The 22,256-nt window shown below is 40.5% G+C and overlaps 1 protein-coding gene across 8 annotated transcripts in view; it reads left to right on the forward strand.

Moving 5' to 3' along the window:
• LOC105023017 (protein shisa-6) overlaps positions 1-22,256 on the forward strand; it is a 63,712-nt gene that overhangs the window by 24,343 nt on the left and 17,113 nt on the right. For 5 of the 8 annotated variants that reach the window (XM_010891867.4, XM_010891868.4, XM_020046204.3 and 2 more), the window contains exon 5: positions 20,961-20,999. The exons of the other annotated variants lie outside the window; for them this stretch is intronic. In XM_010891867.4, coding sequence (XP_010890169.3) covers positions 20,961-20,999 — 39 coding nt within the window. The remainder of the gene's footprint in view (positions 1-20,960; positions 21,000-22,256) is intronic. 8 annotated transcript variants of the gene reach the window in all.

Below are 22,256 nucleotides of genomic sequence, written 5' to 3' on the forward strand. Positions count from 1 at the left end.
ATATTCAATGACAATCCACCACTTCACTGCACTACACAAAGCTAACAGGTTAAACAGTGTAAGACATTGAATACTGAGCAGCCCACGACCTTCAGCCAAGGTCTGGCTACTAACATAACACCAATTAAAAATATGTACACTAACACTTCTAAACGGCATTTTGAAGGGCCCAGACATAATGGCAGGTAATCTTGCAACACCACATAGCTACAGCAGTATGCTGCCCGGCTTTCCCCCCTGCATGGCAAAGTACACCTCTCATCTCTAATCTATTATTCACAAAGAGGAGCCAGAAAGACGAAGACTGGGGGAGGCAGATAACGTTCTCCCTTCTCCTCCCCTCTCTCCCTCCCCTCCTCTCCCCCTCCTCGTTCCATCCCTCGTACATTCCCATTCTCTGCGCTTCCATTGTGTCGGAACACAAATGGAATGATTGGCTTTTGTTGTGCATGGGAAAAAAAAAATCAGTATTCTGGAAACCGGACTTCTGAGCGCACAATCTCGCCCCCAAACCGCCGATTGGCCCAAATAACGATGTATTTGAACCGATCAAATTAAACTATCTGCTTCCGATGTGATCTTTTTCCACATCTATTTCCTGAATATTAAAAATGTAAAGGGCTGATGATGGCAAAGAGGAAGGTGGGAATGGAATGTGGGGGTGGTGGGGGGATGGAGGGGTGTAGTATTTGTTTTGTCATCCATTATTTATGCTCTAATTTATTTTTTGAAGGATGTCAGGGTTTGAGGCTAAAGTATTAGAGGTGTGATCTGTAGTCAGCATTGCTGATCAGGTTTCAAGTGTTTATTGTTTTAACTAAAGTCTGTTTGGGAATTATATACTGTACACACAACCACATTTTAATGATACTCAGTGTAAGGTAGTTTTAAATGTTATTTCTTACAGTTACTAAGTGACTATTTGAAAATGTTATTTAGTAGTGTAAAATTTGTTTACCTAAGTTTAATAGATTAAAGGAAATCAGATTACTTTAATCTAACTATTAATTACATTCTCCTTAAGAGTCAGTAGAAGACAGACATTATCCATCCACTTCAATTAGTTTGTCATCAAAGTGGTTTCTGACTTGTGGTTACACAGACTCAGGTGAAACACCTGCGCATTTTCTCAAAGCTAAATAGAATGTCATTGAGAAAACGGTCATAAATACTGTTATAATGTTTTTTCTGCAAATATCCTTTCTGAATTTCAAAGTAATCCAAGAAGAAGTCATGTCATTTTTAATCATGTTGTATTTGTAAGTCATTCTTCAGTCCTGATACTGCAAACGGATGAAAGGCCTACAGTATACTGATGAACTATAATCATTGTAATTTACTCTGCAAGTGTTCCCTAAGCAACAAAGCAATTCAACAGTCACACATTTCCCAACAGCAATGGAATCAAATTGATTTATTTTCTCCAGTAGCAGCAAATCAGTGAAAAGATGATTTACCTCATCTCTCAACATGTAACAGTATTAATGAACAAGTGTTTATCTTATTAGTGGGCATGTTGTTTGTTTATTACATAGTGTTAAAGATGTACTCTTCAAAATATGGTTTACTGTGCAGTCATGTTTGTTTAAACTTGATTTGTTATCAAGTTTTCTATGTTTTTAAAATGTTGTATACTGTCTTGGTGTTTTTGTTACATATGGTCTACTCTGTAGTCATGCTTTTTTTAAATGGTCTACTATCTTGTTGTGTTTTTTTTTTTATAAATGGTCTTCTGTCTCGTTGTGTTTTTTTAATATGGTCTACTATGTAGTCATGTTTTTTTTTAGTCTACCATCTAGTTGCATTTCTTAAATATGGTCTACTGCCTCTTAGCTTTTTTTTATTTGGTCTACAATGTAGCTGTGTTTTTAAATGTGATCTACAATGTAGTTGGGTTTTTAAAATATGATCTACAATGTTTTTTTTTTTTTTATGTGGTCTACAATGTAGTTGTGATTTTTAAATATGGTCGGTGATCCAGTTGTGTTTTTTAAGTATGGTCTACTGTGTAGTTGTGCTTTTTAAATAGGGTCTACTATATAGTTAATTTCTCTCTCTTAAGTTCTCATTTCTGGCCATGAGTTTCTTGTCTGTCCTCCTGTTTCACTTTGGCCAGCATAATCACATAATGAGATCTGACACCAGATGCCATTTTGAAATCAATGTGTGGAAGGTACATCTTGAGAGGGACACTGTGAACCATTTTGCAAATACAATCTATCACCTCTCCCCTCGGGTTACAGAGCAAGCCTTCATCTTTCTCCATATCCGTCCCTCAGACATTATTAACTCCCAGTGATGGGACTACATGAATAATTCCTCATGCCCATCTACCGTCATCTTAACCAGGGAGGCAGATTGCTTTCACATTACCGACATTGTCGTTGATCCTGAGAACTTTTCCAGTTGAAGCCCACTTGAATTATGGCTGGTAGAAGCTACAGGTACGGGGTGGGGTTGGTGTATTCATTGAAAGCCCCCTTATAATAGCGATAAATAATGAAGTTTCCCAGGGGCTATTAGTGGTAGAGTAAGGGGGTGGGGGGGTGCAAACATACATCCTGTGTTCAGGCTTGGTTAACCTCTCGCTGGGAAGAGGGATGGAGGAATGGAGAACCTGACACTGTAAGGAGACAATGATGGGGTTACAGACACACTGTGCATTTTTATGTCCAGATGGAGACACAGATTCATCTTAATACTCCTAACATATCACATGCATAGGATACCAACAACTGGAAAAAGCAAGAATCATAGAAAATGATCACCATGTTCTTCTTAATATTATTTTTTTGCTAAACTTAGATCCACTATAACTTTACTAAAAGGTACAGCTAACTTTTCATTCAGAAAAATAAATACATTTGAATTAAGTAAATATAGAAATATGACAAATTAAAACTCATATATGTCAATGTACATTGTTTTCTGTTACACATATAATATGTAAAACATTTAAAATATATACTGTATATATTATTAAGACAATAATCATTATCCTCACTTTCTCCACCCTTTACAAACCGCTTGATATACAAATGTATCTATGACCCTGTCCAGAGGCAGCACCTGCAAATGGGCTTAGCTATTCTGTTTTTCTACAATGCGCGTACAACCAGGAAGCTAGTCAGATTAGTGTTAATGAGAACATGCTCACTCGACTGACAACGTCAGTTAGCCTTTGCAGACAACTATCTCTTCTGAGGCGGTTGCTAGACCGGGACGAAACCAGGAAGTCCTTACTGACAATGTTACTCGCCACACTGGGACTTGCTTGGCCAATAGGCATTGCCCCATTTAGCTCCCAGCCGCACATTAGCCAGCAGTACAGTCAAGGCTTCAGTGTAGGCAGTCGTGGATAGCGTGGCACTACAAAAGAACGCATCAGTCTGCTGTGCCACCTGGGAGCAGCCAATTAGGGTATTTGAGTCCACTTCCCAAGTGTGTATTCTGTGTTGTATAGGAGTTAGAGATGCATGTCTTAATTGCCTGACAGTTGGTGTAGCCTGTGGGACACAGGGACAGCGCAAAGACAGAGAGACCTGATGTGTGTGTGTGTGTGTGTATGTATGTTTGTCTGTCTGTCTGTGTGTGTGTGTGTGTGTGTGTGTGTGTGTGTGTGTGATTGTGTGTGTGTGTGTGTGTGTGTGTGTGATTGTGTGTGTGTGTGTGTGTGTGTCTCTGTGTGATCCTGGTTTCACTATGTAGTGGGGGCCATCAAGATAGTCAAACCTGACGATTCAGTCCCCACAAGGAAAAAATCTTAAGGGCAAGGATCATTGAAAGTACACTCTGATGTGACAATTTAAAACAGACTTTTAAGGTCTGAGGGTTGAGGGCCAGGGGCTGTCTACTTTGTGGAACGCAGCAAATGAAAAGACCATAGTGGCATCCATATTGGATTACATAACAACACTGTTGCCATCTTTTGGTCTTCAGAAACAATGAACATGCAGTGCTGGCTGGCCTGAAGATATGAATAGACATTATAATACACTGAAACCCAGTCGAGTGCACTCGTAAAATTAAGAGCTTTAATACCAAAAGTAGTGACAGCTGAGCTCCCACCAACACAAATATGTCAAAAAAAAAACTAAACTGTGCTGGCGTATGTAATTATGAAACATTCTGTAAATTGTTCTAACACCAGACAGCAAAAAAAATCACTTTAAGGTTTAGTGCAGAATTAGATACTTATGATTTTATGTGTTTTCTACCACTATAAATGTGAATATAGTGTTTCCAAAGTGCAGCATTAGATGACTTCTGGAGCATTTTGATTGATGTGTCTGATAATTTGCCATTTTGGCATTTTGAAAGGCATTGCTGAACACATTGCTCAACCCACCAGCAGTAGCTAGAGGTTTTTCCAATAAAACTATCAGGATTCAGTATTGGACTGTGCCCACGCATGGAGGTGGAATTCCAAAACAAATTCCAAAATATTATCCAAACTAATATTAAATCCATATTTTGGCTACACTCCCTTTCTTAATTATTTGATTGTATCAGAGAAACTAACCTTACCTTTCTCATTGTGTCCCAAACAGAATTTTCAAAAGACCCTCTTTGGGTGTTTAAGGATTCTTATGTGTTTTAAACACTTTCTCTGTGTCGTGACAGTTCTGATTTACTGTAACACCATTCAAACTCCCCAAATCAGCTTTAAAGGCTCTATATTTCAAGTTTCCCTCATGCCATCACAGTGTTTTGAGCCTTTCTGTTTTTACAATGTGTCCTTTTCTTATTTTTTCCCACTTCACTCCATTTGTGCTCGGTCACCCTCTCCCTGGTATCCCTTTTCTGTTAGTCTAACCTCTCTTTTTCTTCCTCACGTTCCTTGGTTCTATATGTTGTTTCTAGTGATTGGCTTTATGGTTCTATCCAAGGTCTGTTGATGGTCACGTCCAAAGCCTTGTCCCTGGGGAATGCTGACTGGGTCTGTGACAGCTTCATTGTTTTAAAGCTTTTCTTTGTCCCTTAGTTTTTTCACCAGTATGTGTTACATTCTTTTAGCAAAACTCAAAAAAAGACCATCGAACCGGACTTCTGGTCTTGTTCGTTCCATGGTCACTGTAAATGATTATACTTGATAACCTATTATCACATTTTTAATGCTTGATGACAGTGACTGCCAAACAATTGATTCTCTTCTCTTTCTTTAAAATGCATTTGATTATTACTTATTCTGACAGCTTTTTTATAATAATAATTAAACCTATGTTTATAGGTTTGATAAACTAGTTTGTTTCGGATTTCGAATACATTATACCATTTCTGCATCAGTGGCTTTGAAATAGAATAGGTCTTCCATTATCACATTCAATCAAACATAGAAAAACACATGGAAAGTTGATGTTAAGTCAGTTTGAATGGGTATTGCAACTTTGTCTTTGTCTATTGTCTAATGGGAAACTGTGTACTGTTACAGAAAAGTATCGTATTCAATTCAAGAGGATCTGTTGAACCAGCCTATTGCAGGATTAAATGGTTGTTAAAACAATTAAAGGAATAAACCAATATACCTGAATAAACCAACATACCTATTAAATTTCACAGCTTTAGGGGTTATGCAAACTAGGATTTTGAATGACGTTTTGTTTGGGGGATCCCTACCAAGATAGTAAAACAAATGTTTGTGTGCCTGTGTGTTGTGTGTGTTTCACATTCTGTGTGATGGACACTCCCCTGGTTCTCTGCGGTTTTCCAGATTATCTGTGTGCTAACAGCATGGCTCTGGGAGTGAAGCCCTCAGTGGAGAGATCAGTCAGAAAGCCTGAAGCAATGAACCTTAAAGGCTAACATCACTGCAGTGGAACTGTAGGTGTACATCTCCTATTCCATCTATGTAAACACAAAAATCTACTCCGTCCACAATCTAAAGGAAGTTACCTTCTTGGTCTATAGTTGCCTCTAATTAACAATAAACCACACCCATGCTTTGGAGCCAGCAGAACCATGTCTCTGACGTGAGATATTGTGACGTTATGTGACTCTTGTTGGCCTAAACGACTTGTGACTGGCTGTATGGTGCACAATCATCTCAGGTCAGCGTTAATTGACAATGTCCTGACCATGCATGCTTTAGCCGGAGAGGAGAGAACACGAGGAGAGGAGGAGGAGGTTAGAAGTGTGGGAGGAGATGAGTAAGGCTATTAAAGGTACTGCTTGTCTGTTTCATTTTCAACCGAGCTCTGCTTCACGCGGTGTGGAACCCAACACAAAGTAGCCCCGGGTTAAATGTGCCGGCTGGCCGGTTGCCTAGCCATGCTGTTCCTCTGCTACATTTCTAATTTCACGGACGCAGCCATTGATCTGTCACCTGAAAGTGGCAGTTCACCAAGCCAACCCGGAGAAGCCCTATGGATATCACATCAGACACATCGCCGTGATCCGCCCTGACCTAGTACTCTCTCACAGAGATGTCATGGCGAGCAAGATGGCTCGTAGCCGCCTTGAACGCTGATTCAGAGAGCGGTCTTTTTTTCTAAGCTGTTTAGACGGTTATGGATAAGATTAGGGCTGAAGTCATCTGATTTTAACCACAATTAGGGAAATAGTCAGGTACTGCCTGATCTCCGTTCCATAGGTGAGTCACTGACTGTGATATTTCCCTACAGCCTTTAGCTTTATATTTTCCTGGCGTTAAGAAGACGTTTAGAAGACTGTGATTCTTGGCTTCAGCCTTCTTATGCTGAAAGACAAAGATAGGGCAGTCAAGGGCTGGACTAGTGTGAAGTATGCAACCCTCCCTGCAGAGGTGGGTTTTGCCATTTGAATTGGTATGCACAGATGGCATACATTAACACATTGGAATTACTATTATATATCTGATATGTTGAGTTTTTCATGATTAACGTTAATGCTTGCAATACTGCTCCAAAGTTATCCCCTGCAGAAAGAAATATGTGGTTAGTAATTGAAAAATCTTAAGTCCCTTCTCATACTTTCTCATTAACAGCTGGATGTGTACATCTTGTCCTGCTGTCTCATGGAGCATGGTTGCTTTGTCAGCTCATGGGACGTGAGAAGGAGAAAATAAAACTGGCTCCATCTGAAGATTGAGCTTTAGTGCGTCCACAGCCACACTGTTTTTTATCTGGCAGATAGAGCAATTCAGGGAGGCATGAGAGCATTAAATTAAACTGGGAGGAATCAGTCATGCAGCTGCCGCTATGCCCCCTGGGAAATGTATTCACAAAAATTGAAAGTGTATCTCAGGGATGATGTCTAGAGTGCTTTAGGCTCATTGACTGCTAGCCTGTTAGCTAGCTCATTAGCCTGCTAGCAGGAGTTGTTTTCTGAGGCCCCGGGTGGGTTTGCCAATGTCACCATGGAACATCAGTGACGTGACGCGACAGAGCTACTGTATTCATTGCTGAAAAGATGATCTCAAAAGTCCATGATAATTCTGACATTCTGCAGTGGTAGGTAACTGTTATTACCATTAAATCAGGATCCTCTCAAAGAGCTTCCATGAAGAGGTTTACATTTGGGGGCAGACAAACCAAGGTCATGTTTAGCTTTAGTTCCGTAGCGTCTCTCATTAGGGTTGGTAAGTGTCAGTCATTGCACACCTGAGGCTGGTCGTGCTATATTCTGCATTGTGAACATCTGATTACGTTCACGTCACATTTACATTACGTTTCCCACATGCACTGTATGGAGAGTGTTCACCCACATTTAAGTTTGGCCAGATGTGTTTGCATGGATAAAGATATAATTGTAATGAAAAAAAAGAAGAATCACAGTTCTTACATAACCGTTCTTTGAAGTGACATTCCACTAATAATTTAATAGGGCATAGCTAATGTTGTCTAATTTGTTCTAATTGAATTTGACCATGCAGTTTGAATGGGTCTGATAAGACCATACAGTCCAAGTAGTAGTGTGAAGTCCTTTCCTTGCAGTGCACACTCCGGCCTGCAACATAAGCCATCACAAGTAACTATTCTTAAACCAATATGAACCTGATCCAGCCAATCCCATGGCCCGAAATCTAATAGCTAAAGAGCTTGTTGATCAGCCTACTATTAAAATGTTTGGTCAGGTGTTTTCTTAGATTGTTACATGACTGTAATTATTAATTTTGCACACTGCAGAATTACTGTCGCTATTCCATCCCAAGGTTACGAGACATTTGCTGTCCATGGTGTATCATATGCTGGCGCAGTATCAACAGATACTGTATGTGGTCTCATTTGGAAGTTGCTAGATTTTTCAAATGGGCACTTGAAAGCTGCCCTGCCGCATATATTGTTGCATAATGTAATGTGGATATTGTCAAGTCACAAAATGCTTTTTATCTCTTAACGCTTAGACTGTTTAAATGGTGGTTGGAATGTGTGGGGTGCAACTTAACCTTTTGAATGAGAAATTGTTGTTTTGCTACTGTAAGCTACACTGTGTAAAATATCAAGCTTGGTCAAGGTTCAACTGTCAATGGAATGTGGAAAATAATGCCTCAGTACAGCAGGAGAAACGCAGCTGTTTCTATCATCCAGTTATTTAAAGAGTAAAAGGTTGCTAGTCTCGATTCTGGTTTGTACAAGCAGGCAATACAAACACATTTCCTCTGTACTTTAAACATCCCTTTCGTTCATGGCTGCGGTACATCGTCTTTGAGGAACACCTCTCAATGTCGCTCTGCATAGTTCCCTCCACGCCTCCCCCTCCAAACAAGGTGATTGATAGCTTTTCACATAATCCATTATAGCTCCCCATTGATTTAGACTGGCAATCAAAGATTACTGGTGAACTGCTGCTGTAGAGTCTCTCTCCGTGGAGACTGTTCCCTCATACAGGAGGCGGGGCATGGCCGTCAGCCCCCACAGTCAGCTCTCCGTCTTAGATGCAGCCCAACTGGTGCCCTTCTCCCTAAATAGTCCACTACTTTCTACCAGCCTGCTACGGGCCAAGGGAATAGGGTGCCATTTGGACTGTCGTCCCTGTAATCACCAGGCTACGTGAGTAATGGCTATGGAAGCAATCACAGGGGACATGCTTCATCTCTGGAGCCCTCCATCCATCAAACTGCCTCCCCTTCATTTGACTGAACGTATGCTGATGTGAAATATGACGCCCTGTCAGAGAGAGAAACGGGGAGAGGGATGGAGGGTGCAGTGAGGAGGGGAGGGGCGTTCTACTGTACATAGTCATTCTATACGCGCACAGAGACATTGTATTTCATGTATCGACAGATCTGACTGGCTTTGTGTATCTGGAAGACTGCAGAATGTGGAGATTTCTCACTAAGAAAATCATGACATCAGAGACACGGATCAAATGTTACATTGTAACATTTCTTGACAAACGATATATTCCATGAGGTAGTATCAGATATTTTATTTGCGTCAGCAGAATATCATATTTCAGAAAGCTAATAGAATACACTTTCGCTTAAAAAAGTTTAAGATGTTTGGTTGAAATGCAGACAGTTACAGGGCCACTGGTGCCTTTAAATCTATCATTATGCAGACCGAGGGGAGCCCAACCATGATTCTGCCCGATTGTTACCAATGTAAATATGTGAAGCTGTTCACATGATGACTCTGGCTGATACAATGTTTGTGTGATCTCTCTGGGACATCTGTATGGAAAGAAAAATGCTTCATATTATTTTAACCCCAAAGAGACAGTGGGGAGAACAAGTATTTGATACACTGCCGATTTTGAAGGTTTTTCCACTTACAAAGCCAGATGCACTACCCACTGCTCCACTGGGGAACCTGTAACAGGTCATTTTTATCATATGTACTCTTCAACTGTGAGTGACGGAATCTAAAACAGAAAATCCAGAAAATCACACTGATTTTTAAGTAATTAATTTGCATTTTATTGCATGACATAAGACTGCACAGGCAAATAGTGCAACAATTTAAGAATAATGTTTCTCAATGTAAAATTGAAAAGAGTTTGGGGATCTCATAATCTACGGTACATAATATCATTTAAAGATTCAGAGAATGAGGAGAAATCTCAAGGGACATGGCCGAAAACCAATATTGGATGGTCCTGATCTTCGGGCCCTCAGGCGACACTGCATTAAAAACAGACACAATTCTGTAGTGGACATCACTGCATTGGCTCAGGAAAACTTCCAAAAACCATTGTCTGTGAACACAGTATCTCGCTACATCCACAAATTCAAGTTGAAACTACCATGCAAAGAAGAAAGCATATACGGTATAAACAAGATTCAGAAACACAGTTGCCTTTTCTAGCTCATTTAAGATGGACTGAGGCAAGGCGGAAAACTGTCTTGTGGTCTGATGAATCAAAATTGAAATTAAATTATTTTTGGGAATCATAGACGCTGCGTCCTCCGGACTAAAGGGGAGAGGGACCATCCAGCTTCTTCTCAGCAAACAGTTCAAAAGCCAGCATGCCTGATGGTATGGGGGTGCGTTAGTGCACATGGCATGAGTGACTTGCACATCTTGCACATAAATGCAGAACAATATATACAGGTTTTGGAGCAACATATGCTGCCATCCAGACAACGTCTCTTTCAGGAGAGGCCTTGCTTATTTCAGCAAGACAATACCAAATCATATTCTGCACATATTACAAAAGCATGGCTTGGTAGTAAGATACTGGGTGCTAAACTGCCTGCAGTCCAGACCTGTCACCCATTGAAAACATTTGGCACTTTATGAAACATATAACAAAAAATATAACAAAGCAGGCCCGCACTATTGAGCGGCTTAAATTCTTTATCAAGCAAAAATGGGAATACATTTTACTTTCAAAACTACAGCAACTGGTCTCCTCACTTCCCAAACACTTACAGAGTGTTGTTAAAAGATGAGGTGATGCAAGACAGTGGTAAACATGCCCTGTACCAACTTTTTTGAAAGATGTTGCTGGCATCAAATTCAAAATGGGCATGTATTTTTCCAAAAACAATAACTAATAATTTATCAGTTTCAACATTTGATATGTTGTCTTTGTACTATTTTCAATAAAATACAAGGATAAATTATATGCACATCATTGCATTTGTTTTTTATTTGGATTTTACGCAGCGTCCCAACTTTTTTGGAATCTTCTTTGGGGTTGTATAAATATTCAAGAATAATTTCCAGTGTTGCCCAAAATGAAATCAATATCTTGTGAGTTGTAAAGAAGAAATCTTATAGAAGAAATTTGGATGGAACAATTAATGTATCTTTGTGTTCTATAGTGTTTTTTTAACAAATAAGCAAATTTTCTACAACAGTTCTAAATACATGTGAGAAATATAAAACGATAGCTATACTCTAAAACAAATGTGTTCGTTATAATTGTGTTAAATTACTCATTACAGAAAAATTGGCAGCATTTTCTTCTGTCACGTTTGTTTTCTTTCCTGACATTTTCTTAGTTCCATCTCAGAGCAAAAGCCATGGTCCACAGAGAGCTTCCAAAGCATCAGAGGGATCTCACTGTTGAAAGATATCAGTCAGGAGAAGGGTACAAAATAATTTACAAAGCATTAGATATACCATGGAACACAGTGAAGACAGTCATCATCAAGTGGAGAAAAAATGGCACAACAGAGACATTGCTGAAAAGATGAGAAGAAAACTGGGCTTCCAAGAGGCCTGCAGCAACATTAAAGGAACTACATGTGACAACAATCTCCCATATTCTTCATATGAATGGGCTATGGGGTAGGGTGGCAAGACAGAAGACTTTTCTTACAAAGAAAAACATCCAAGCCCAGCTGAAGTTTGCAAAAACAAACATCAAGTCCCCCAAAAGCATGTGGGAAAATGTGTTATGGTCTTATGAAACCAAGGTTGACCTTTTTGGCCATAATTCCAAAAGGTATGTTTGGCGCAAAAACAACACTGCACATCACCCAAAGAACACCATACCCACAGTGAAGCATAGTGGTGGCAGCATCATGCTTTGGGGTTGTTTTCCTTCAGCTGGAACTGGGGCCTTAGGCAGGGTGGAGGGAATTATGAACAGTTCCAAATACCAGGCAATTTTGCCACAAAACCTTCAGGCATTCATTAGAGAGCTGAAGGTGAAGAGAGTTCACATTTCAGCACGACAAAGATATAAAGCACACATCCAAATCCACAGAAGTATGGCTTCACCAGAAGAAGATTAACGTTTTGGAATGGCCCAGCCAGAGCCCAGACCTGAATCCAATTGAACATCTGTGGGGTGATCTGAAGAGGGCTGTGCACAGGAGATGTCCTCGCAATCTGACAGATTTGGAGTGCTTTCGCAAAGAAGAGTGGGCAAATATTGCCACGTCAAGATGTGCCATGCTAATAGACTCCTACCTAAAAAGACTGAGTGCTGAAATAAAATCAAAAGGTGCTTCAACAAAGTATTAGTTTATAGGTGTGCACACTTATGCAACCAGTTTATTTTGAGTTTTAATTTTTAATTTCTCCCTCTAAAATGATTTCAGTTTGTTTTTCAATCGAACTGTTCACGTTATGCATCACATTAAAGGTGGGAAAAGTTCTGACATGATTTATCTTTATCTCATTCTTTTACATCACAAGACCCTAGCATTTTAACAGGGGTGAGTAGATTTTTTATATCTATTGTATCTTAATAAAGTGAGTAATGCATTCTGGTAGTGTGCTTAGCTCAAGGTTTACAGGTTGATAGGGTTAATTTAGTCTGTCAGCCCGAGAGATGCTTTGCAGTGAATCACCAACACAGGCTGAAGGAGGCAAACATGGTATTGATTAAGATGCTTTAATTAGAGTTCATCCCTCCACTGATGGTAATAGAACATCAGGATAACATTATCACTCAGTTCCCCTGCAGTGTGTGTGTGTGTGTATACTCCCCTTTGGGTAAACAGATGGTGACTCACAGCGCAACATTAAGATTCACTCATGATGTGCTCCTCATAAAGTTCATCTTCTGAACCAATGACTTCACCAGCCCCTTCACCAACACCACTCCCTGATGCTAAACTGTGCACTGATCAAACCTGGCACCACAGCTTGTGGCACTCTTCTGAAATGTTAATAAAGTTGTAACACTTTGAATGCCACTGTTCTGGGCAGGAAGTCCATAGCCCTGGGCTGCATGCTGATACTCAATGACTTCATTAACTTATTACTCTGAGTCATCATGACTGCCACTGCCAGCATCAATTAAGGGGCCACCGAAAGGAGCACTGAGCTCTCTCCTTGAGCCTCCTCTTTTACTGGAGAATAACTGGCGGACAGTCAGATGACTAGATTTACCAGGGTAAGTGGCATATCGAGAGGTGCAGAGGCAGATTAAATACCCTCAGTCATTATTTTAATTCGCCTCTACTAAAACACTAAGTGCAATTTGGCAGGTACGCTTAAAGCTTTTAAATGTTAGGTGATGTGTAGAGAGGGCAAGGCTCTTGACATGCGAACGCTCTACTCGTCGTTATTTGTAATTTTGTGCTCACGTCACCTTCTTGAACTTTAAAACATTTGTCAATGAGCAAAGTAAAACAAATGGGGGACCACACCAGTGGGAGTCCTGGAGGATTCGGAAGATTAGATGTTTTTCTCCCCAATGCACAGAAGAGAGTGGAAACTAGGGCTGACCCCATTTAGTCAACGACTCCAGGTTAAAATAATCAAATCCAAATCCATTGGCAGTCTCTCGTGTGACAGCCTTCTCTCGCCATGACAACCATTTCTGTCTCCGTAGCACACAGTTCCCCAGTCGTCTGCCAGGTGTGGTACAGGCACGTTCTCCCACGTGCTGAGGATGGAATTTTGGTGGATATCGTTCACTGTCTACGATTTTGAGATATTGGCTACTCTTCAGTGTACGCAGTTTAATTGATCCATTCTACTGGTTTGCACGGTAAACACTTTTTTTTATTCGTACTTGGATTTAACTTCTCATGTGGTTACAACAAGGCACTTTTTAAACCCTATTGGCATTCATCGGCATCAGGATAAACATGTGAATAACGTTATAGCAGCTGAATCTGGGAAGGGGGACAGCTGCAGTCAGGCTGGTAGGAAACAAGATATTTTTTGTGGTGTTCTTGTCAATACTCCCCATAATTGAATTGTTTCGTGTTATTAAACAGTGGGTTAAAGCATCAAACAATTTGGTTTCATGAAAACATATAGGATGAGTTTTACATTTTGATTAGTCAAACTAGCTCTTTTGTCTTTCATCCCTAGCTCACTGAAAGTTCACTGTTTATTGTGGAAATATTTTATTTGGGATGGTAGACGAGGGGAAATAACCGCAAAAAGCAATCCGATGGTTGCAAGTTTTATGGAGAAGCCTAACCTTAATATTGCAAGATCTAACCTTAACCCAAACCTTAACCCTAACATCCACCCCAGTACAGTGATTTCTCACATTAACCCAAACCTTAACCCTAACATCAACCCCAGTACTGTGATTTCTCACCTTAACCCAAACCTTAACCCTAACATCAACCCCAGTACTGTGATTTCACACCTTAACCCAAACCTTAACCCTAACATCAACCCCAGTACTGTGATTTCTCACCTTAACCCAAACCTTAACCCTAACATCAACCCCAACACCGTGATACCTCACCTTAACTATAACCTTAAACTTAATGTGTAAGTTTTTGCAAATTTGTAAGATAGTATACATTTTAGTAGCACATTGTAAGGTACTCTAACGTAACATCATATTCATTTTTCTGTAACAGATTTTCATATAATATGTTACGTATTCCCCTGAGGCTGGGTCTGATTGTTTCTCAGTTTGGATTTTTCTCTGTGTATTGACAAGAGACTGGGGCTCCATCTCATTGTAGTCAGATTGTATATGGAAATATATGAGTAACATACCACTTTGTGTAAATTGTCTGTATATGTGTATGTTGTCCTAGTCCCCACAACAACAAATTTGGTTAACAGATTTTTTAGCCAGTGTCGACAAGGTTATTTTCGGGTTTGCGGTAAGGTTTAGGGTAGAACATACAGTTTAATTTTGTTTTAGGCATTAGAGATTATATTAAGGGTAAGGATCAAGGTTAGGTTCTGTCATGGTTGGTATGCAGGACCCGAGGCACAGAGCGGTTAAAGATAATCCTTCTTTTATTAATGTACTAGCAAGAGGCCCAGTAGCAACCAAAACACATAAAGCACAAACAATGATCCACAACAGAAGGGTGAAAATGGCAACTTAAATAGGATCCCCAATTAGAGACAACACAGGGCAGCTGCTTCTAATTGGGGACCAACAAAACATAGAGATGCCTGGAGGGCATCCCCACAGTCAGGCCCTGACAGGTTCAGGGTTAGGGGTTAGAAAACATTTGAAATCATAAGGATATAAAAACAAGTGTATGTGAGATCCACATCTATGTTTACATGTGGGAACATGATGTCCCTGAAAAGATAGTAAAACCTAAAAAACCCAGACAAATGGGGGGGGGGGCTGTTTCCCCACTAGAGAATATATGATGGCTCAATGAACAACTGGGCATAATGTTACAATTGACAACCACACCTGGCTCCACTTCTAAAATTAGACAAGCAATCACTAACGCAAGACAATCAACAATATTAGACAATCAACAACGCTAGACAATTACCAACACAAGACAATCAACAACACTAGACAATTAACAACACTAGACAATTAAGGAGTGGTAAAACAATTGCATGCTCTGACTAATCTTGGTGCAAATGACTTCAAACTATTAGAGCATCTTTAGGGTTGAGGATAAAAGGGCTGTGTGATCCATTGGGTTTGAATGCGGACCAGCATCCTTGTGGGATATTTCTGACACCTTGTTGAATCCATTCAAAGTTATTTGACCTTTATAAGTACTGTCAAAGTAAAATAAGCATTGGATTGGGTGGTTACAGGGGCATACTAACATGAGTTTATAATTTCAATCAATGCTGTGACCTGGCCTATTACCTTATTAAAACCCTAAACCTATAACCGAAACGAAAGCTAAATTGAAATGTTATTATACATTTTAAACTTAATTGAATTTTAAAATCTAAAAACCAATAGAAATAGAAACTGATATAAAATCACACAACTATAATGGCCATGGTATGATATAATTTAGGAAACTACAAGGGTCTGAATCTGAATCCATTACATTAATATGTAAAGCATGTCAAGCGTGACTTGAAATGGTAATGTTCCTCAGAAGTGGGTGGCTTTCTGCCATGGTTTGAGAAGATCTTCGTCCCTAACACATCACAGTTCTCACACGCAGAGAATGAGAGTGCGAGATGTTTTTTTTCCGGGGAGATGTCAAATGTTGCATAATTACTCTTGCGGGGCTGGTTAGAGGAAGAAGGCAAACTGTACAGATATGGCTGTCTCAGCAGGTCAGAGGTCAAACCCCCGAGATGGAATTCAACTGACCACAGAGAGTCTTCCCACAGATTTATGCTTGAGAGAGCATTATAATATAGTCTTGCCATTTGACATTGTCTGTGGGCTTCAATGTCTCTTCTCTCTCTTTCGCTCTCCTTTTGTCTCTGCCTTTATTTTCTTTCCAGTCTCTGTTGCTGTCGCTCTCTCTCCTCTGTCTTCAGGTCTATCTGCTCTCTCCTTCCTGTCTCCCTCTCTCCCCCGTCTCTCACTCTCCCCTTTCCTCCCTCCTATCTCCATCCTCTCTCCCTCCTTCTCTCCTGCAGCAGGGCATCTCTGTAATAAGCTTGTCGACAGAACGATATAATTCCAGGAATTAAAACAGCATTTTTCACTTTAATTACCCAACAGACTATGTGAAGCACTGAAATAAAACTTTGCCCTCTCACATTTTTATTGAATCTCTGTCTCCCTCTCTGTCTCCCCATCCCTGTATATTAGTTCCCTGCCTCTCTCTGGCTCCCCCCTGTTCTCTGTGTGCAGGGGGGAATGTGCTGAGAAGGAATGGTAATGAAGAAAGCTTGTTTTAAAGCAGAATAGTAAACCCTAACACGTTAGTTTTTTGCTGCTGTTAATCATTAACACAATCAAGCCTGTACCAAAACCACTGTATCAATCAAACATACATATTTAACATTACACTTCTAAACCTTGGTAAATCTACTGTATCTTTGTATGATTTGCATTTGCTGCACAGCATGGATCAGTGGCTTGTATTTATTCTTTATGGGAGCCCTTAGCAGCTAAATCATTTTCTTAATCACTTTCACTGAAACCTTCAAGCCCTTCCAAATCCACCAGTTTCTATTGCTGCTCATAAATATTTGTCTGATGCATTATTTTGCCAGTGCCACAGGAGACCAAAAAATCCAGGTGTGATATATGAGTTTTACTAACTCGCCCACATTCGTGGCAGTTTCATCCGAGACATAGGATGATATTTAGAATGTAATCATCCGACATGGCTGGTGGTGGAATGATGCTAGCTATCAGGCAGATTTGTTATGTAATGTAATGAGAAATCACAGGGAGAGATAACAGCCCAACACGCCCAGCAGGGGAACAGAAACACATTCGCTCACACATACAGTACATGATATCACACTCGGCACCAGTCTACGTCCTGTTATACCACAGGTACAGACAGAGAGACAGAGAGAATTATCACCGTGCCAATTGATTCTATTTGTAATGGAAATGCCAAATGACTATTCACTGTTGTCACAGAACAAACTGACTCAACTTTAAAGACTGCAGAATGAAAGAGAGAGGGAGGAAAGAGGCAGGTACAAGATAAATTAAAGACAATAGTGAGAGATATGAATGTAGTTATTTTTGATCCACTCATTTAAAACCTGAGGAGGTTAGGAAGAGAGGAACAGAGGAAGAGAGGTACTGCAGAGGGGAAGAGAGGCAGCTAAGGGGAAGTTGGGAAGTGTTTTAGTGCTGTTCTAGTTTTGTGAATCTAGCTCTGCAATCTTGCTTTATCTGTCTGCGTTTTGCGAACGCCTCACATTTGTTCCTGAAATTACCTCCAGGCAGGCTAACTCCAGCTCATTGATTTCATCAGACTGATAGCGATGTAGCTGTGGAGGCCGAAGTAGCGGTCCGAGACTCGCCAGAGCCTTTGTAGAGGTATTTACCTTGAACACAAATCTAAATGAAAATCTCAGCAAACATTGGCTCTCGCTGATGGCAGACAAGCTAGGCAGAGGGCTGTCCAATCGAGACACTCCTCGAGGTCAGTGTCGTCTCTGTTGCTTTAGTCACAATAGTCTACACCGCAGTGTTTGCTGCGCTGTAGCTTCAGACTTAGTGCGTACCGAAGTGTACGTGGACAAAAACCAACGAGACTGACAAAAAATACTACACGTGCCAAGAATGAAGGCAATGACCATTGGCGTGTAACAGATATATCTGAAACCAAGGACGCAGTAGATGCTTAGAAAGTGTAGCCGGAGGGTGCGTCGTTTTGTCAAACTGTCATCAGATGGATGTTAGCCGCAAATAGACGTAATAATCAATGCAATTCATTAAGTATTGAATAGAATGTCTCCATGGTTGGAGCTGTCTTCAGTATTACTGACGGGGTAACTATATAAGGAAGTACATGTGCTTTGTCAACTGCACCCCAAATGGTTCCCAATTCCCAAGTCGAATGTATTCATTTAAGTAATTTAGAAGACACTCTTATTTATTACTTATTCCACAGTAATGAGGATGTACTGTGCATTTTCATACTTTCTCATGTAGCTCAGTCGGTGCAGCGTGGCGCTTGAAATGCCAGGTGGTCAGTACAGTTCCCAAGTTGGCAAAAACAGAAAGTGTATGCACTAACTGGGAGTATCTCTGGACAAGAGCATCTGTTAAATTGATTCTTTTAAAGTTTCTTTAATGAGCATTTCAAAATAATATGTTTTATCATTTCTTTCCCAAAGCATCACTCAGCCCAATGGATCATGCGGGTGTTCGTTTTTTTTTTAATGACATGTATCCCTGATTGGCTTTTACGATGGTCTGAAGCGGGTCCTCTCAACCAGACAAACAGCCATTGGATATCTGGGAGGCATAATGCCAGTTCCATCCCAACCAATCAAACGGCCTGAAATATTTGGGGTCTTTTCAAAACAAAAAAGGGTCATACTAGCGTCAGAATTTCATAGTTTTATTTTATGTGAGCCAGACGGCAACCTCAACATATGTTCATCTTTCTACCTCAGTACATGTTCATCTGTCTACCTCAGTACATGTTCATCTTTCTACATCAGTACATGTTCCTTTTTCTACCTCAGTACATGTTCATCTTTCTTCCTCAGTGCATGTTCGTCTTCATACCTCAACATGTGTTCATCATCCTACCTCAACACACACATGCACACAAACACATCAGCTGACTTGTGCCGGGTCTAGGTCAAGGTTGGGTTCTCACTCATGTCGTTCAGTAACCCTGCATCTGTATGGGTTTCTGTGTAGGAGGTGGGACACAGGCAGCATGCAGGATACAGCATGAGGAGCCGATGGTTAATCCATAATGATGGATCAACGTGCTGCATGGCTGGAGCATGGCTACGTTTTTGTGTGTGCCTGTGTGTGTGTGTGTGTGTGTGTGTGTGTTTGTGTGTGTTCATGCGTGTGTGTGTTAGTGTCTGTGTGTTTCTGTGTGTTTATGCGTGTTTGTGTCTGTGTGTTTCTGTGTGTTTATGCGTGTGTGTGTTTGTGTCTGTGTTTTTGTGTGTTAATGCGTGTGTGTGTTTATGTCTGTGTGTTTCTGTGTGTTTATGCGTGCGTGTGTCTGTGTTTTTGTGTGTTCATGCGTGTGTGAGAGCCCGACTGGTTACACGGTGTGCAGAACACAGCTGAGTTCTACACCTTTCTTCCATATCTCTTCTCCTTTCTACTGCTGACGTATTGAAGCTGTACTCTTACGTCTTCATCCAGCCTTCATTCCTCCTCTTCTTTCATCCCTTGTCTCATATAACCTTCATTCTGCCCCTTTCATCTCTTTAATCTCATATAACCTTCATTCTTCCCCTTTCATCTCTTTTTATCTCATATAACCTTCATTTTTCCCCTTTCATCTCTTTTTATCTCATATAACCTTCATTCTTCCCCTCCTTTCATCTCTTTTTTCTCATATAACCTTCATTTTACCCCTCCTTTAATCTCTTTAATCTCATATAAACTTCATTCTGCCCCTCCTTTCATCTCTTTGAATGTATATAACCTTTATTTTGCCCCTCATTTCATTTTTTTAATCTCACATGACCTTCAATATTAACCACCTTTTACCTTTTTAAACAGCTTTATTAAACTACATTTGTACATACACAAAGGTATTGAGATTCATGCATGTAACTTGAGCAGTGGGTGTGATCTCTAAGAGGGTGCAACCAATCCAGGTTCTTATGTGTTGGATATCAAATGTATAAGAAGTTCCATGCTACTGTTCTGTTTGGTTTACAGTCTATAGTTTTTATTTTATTTTATCAGTATCTATCTAGAAATTGTTTCTGCATGACCCACATTCTGGTTTATCACTAGATGCTGTTTGTTGAGCCTTTACAGGTTTTCTGGATTGCAAAACACTTGAATAAACTGGGTCCCAGTTGATATCCATCATAACCTAATGAGCACAAGTGTTCATTTTTTGCCAAACTGGTAGTCATTTCTCATTGCTTTTATCCACAATGCCAAGGCTAAGCACATTTTTGCAATAAAGTAAACACAATCATGCACAAAAAAGTCAATAAGATAAGCACAGACAAGTCTCTCACATAACAAGTCTCTCTGGATAACCATGTCAACTAAATATTGTTAGCCCTACTTCACAAAGGGCTGATCAAATTCTCTGCATTAATTTCACAATAACATTGTACTGATGAGATTGAATGTTCCCATAACAATGTGTTTGATTGTCTCTCCCTGGGTCTCTCCTGTGTCTCTCCTGGGTCCCTTCCTGGGTCTCACCCTGGGTCTCTCATGGGTCCCTCCCTGGGTCTCACCCTGGGTCTCTCCTGGGTCTCTCCAGGGTCGCTCCTGGGTCTCTCTTGGTTTGATATGGTATGAGGTTTCATACATAGAATCCATACTTATTGTTATTGCACCCTTCTGTCTTCTAGGTGAAAAGCATTGGCCGGTCCGCTCCCAGAGCCACCATGGTAGGAATGGCTTTTGTTTGTGGAGGAGGTAAAGGTTACTCGTAATCACTGATACACGGTCAGATCGTTCCGCACCCTCCTAACAGTTACAGTAGGATTGGTGGTGAAGTCATCTGATCCTAGATCTGTGGTGAGGGGCAACTTTTACCTTGAGTGTTTTATGTGCCTCACTTCGCCCTGTGTGTGGTCTTTAACCTCTACTGTAACTTCTGATCTCTAGCCCCTGTCACTGTGTGTGGTGGATGGTGTGATGTTTGTTTTGTATACTGTCAACCATCTAGGGTGGTGTAGCGATGTTGGGTCAGTTGCAAAGGAGTTTATCTCATCTTATTAAAATAGATTTCTAGACCCAAATTCACACACAGTAAATTTGCAAGGTCTATCAACCAGAAAGAACATCTTGTTCATCTTCCACTCATGCACTCAGCTAACATTTACCATAGTGGCACTTTCAGTGACCCCTGACCCAAAACTGCCACTCAAAAGATGAGCTGTTGGGTAAAAAGATTACTATTTCCAAGCTATAAGATGATCTTAGCCAAGTGGAAATAAAAGAAAATCTCTTGATGATTTTCGTTGCAGTTGGTCTGACAAGTAAAGTGCTTTTTTATTCCATCGTGTTGTGCCTTAAGCTGTCCCATACTGTCGTGCTTTTCCTAACCTACTAGTCTGGGTCAAAACAACGTTTCCTCTTAAATACATAACGTCTGCTTGGTTTAGTTCACCCAGCACACTGGTACTGTGGTGTTTGCACTTCCGGGACTGTCCCGGTGGTACGACTGAACCAAACCCAGCTTAAGTATTTAAGGGGATAAAAAACGACCAGTTTTACCCCAGTTAACACATACCATTTATGATGCCTTTCTACCTATTGAACCATGTACTGTAGCTGTGTATGTATGAACAGTATGTGTGTGTTTGTGTGTGTCTACTGTACAGTATATGGTATGTGTTTTTTGCTGCTGGACTCTCTCAGTCCCCAACGTACCAACAGGAGGTCTCTAGAAGTATGGATAAAGGCAGCTTTGAATGATGTTACTTCTTATTACTTAAAGAAGACATCAGATAAATCTGTGCTTATCTTTGCTTGTGACGTTACGACCCATCTTCAAACTCTGGGGCCCGAGGAACTACGAGGGAGCTGGTATGTGTTCGATTTTATGCAGGAGCAGTGAGGTTTCTAATTGATCAGTTGTTGTGTAAAAATATCTGAAGAAAATACTAGGTGTTGCGCTCCAACACCTAGTATTGTTTCTC

This window comes from Esox lucius, chromosome 5, assembly GCF_011004845.1.
Source record: "Esox lucius isolate fEsoLuc1 chromosome 5, fEsoLuc1.pri, whole genome shotgun sequence".
NCBI classification, from domain to species: domain Eukaryota; kingdom Metazoa; phylum Chordata; class Actinopteri; order Esociformes; family Esocidae; genus Esox; species Esox lucius.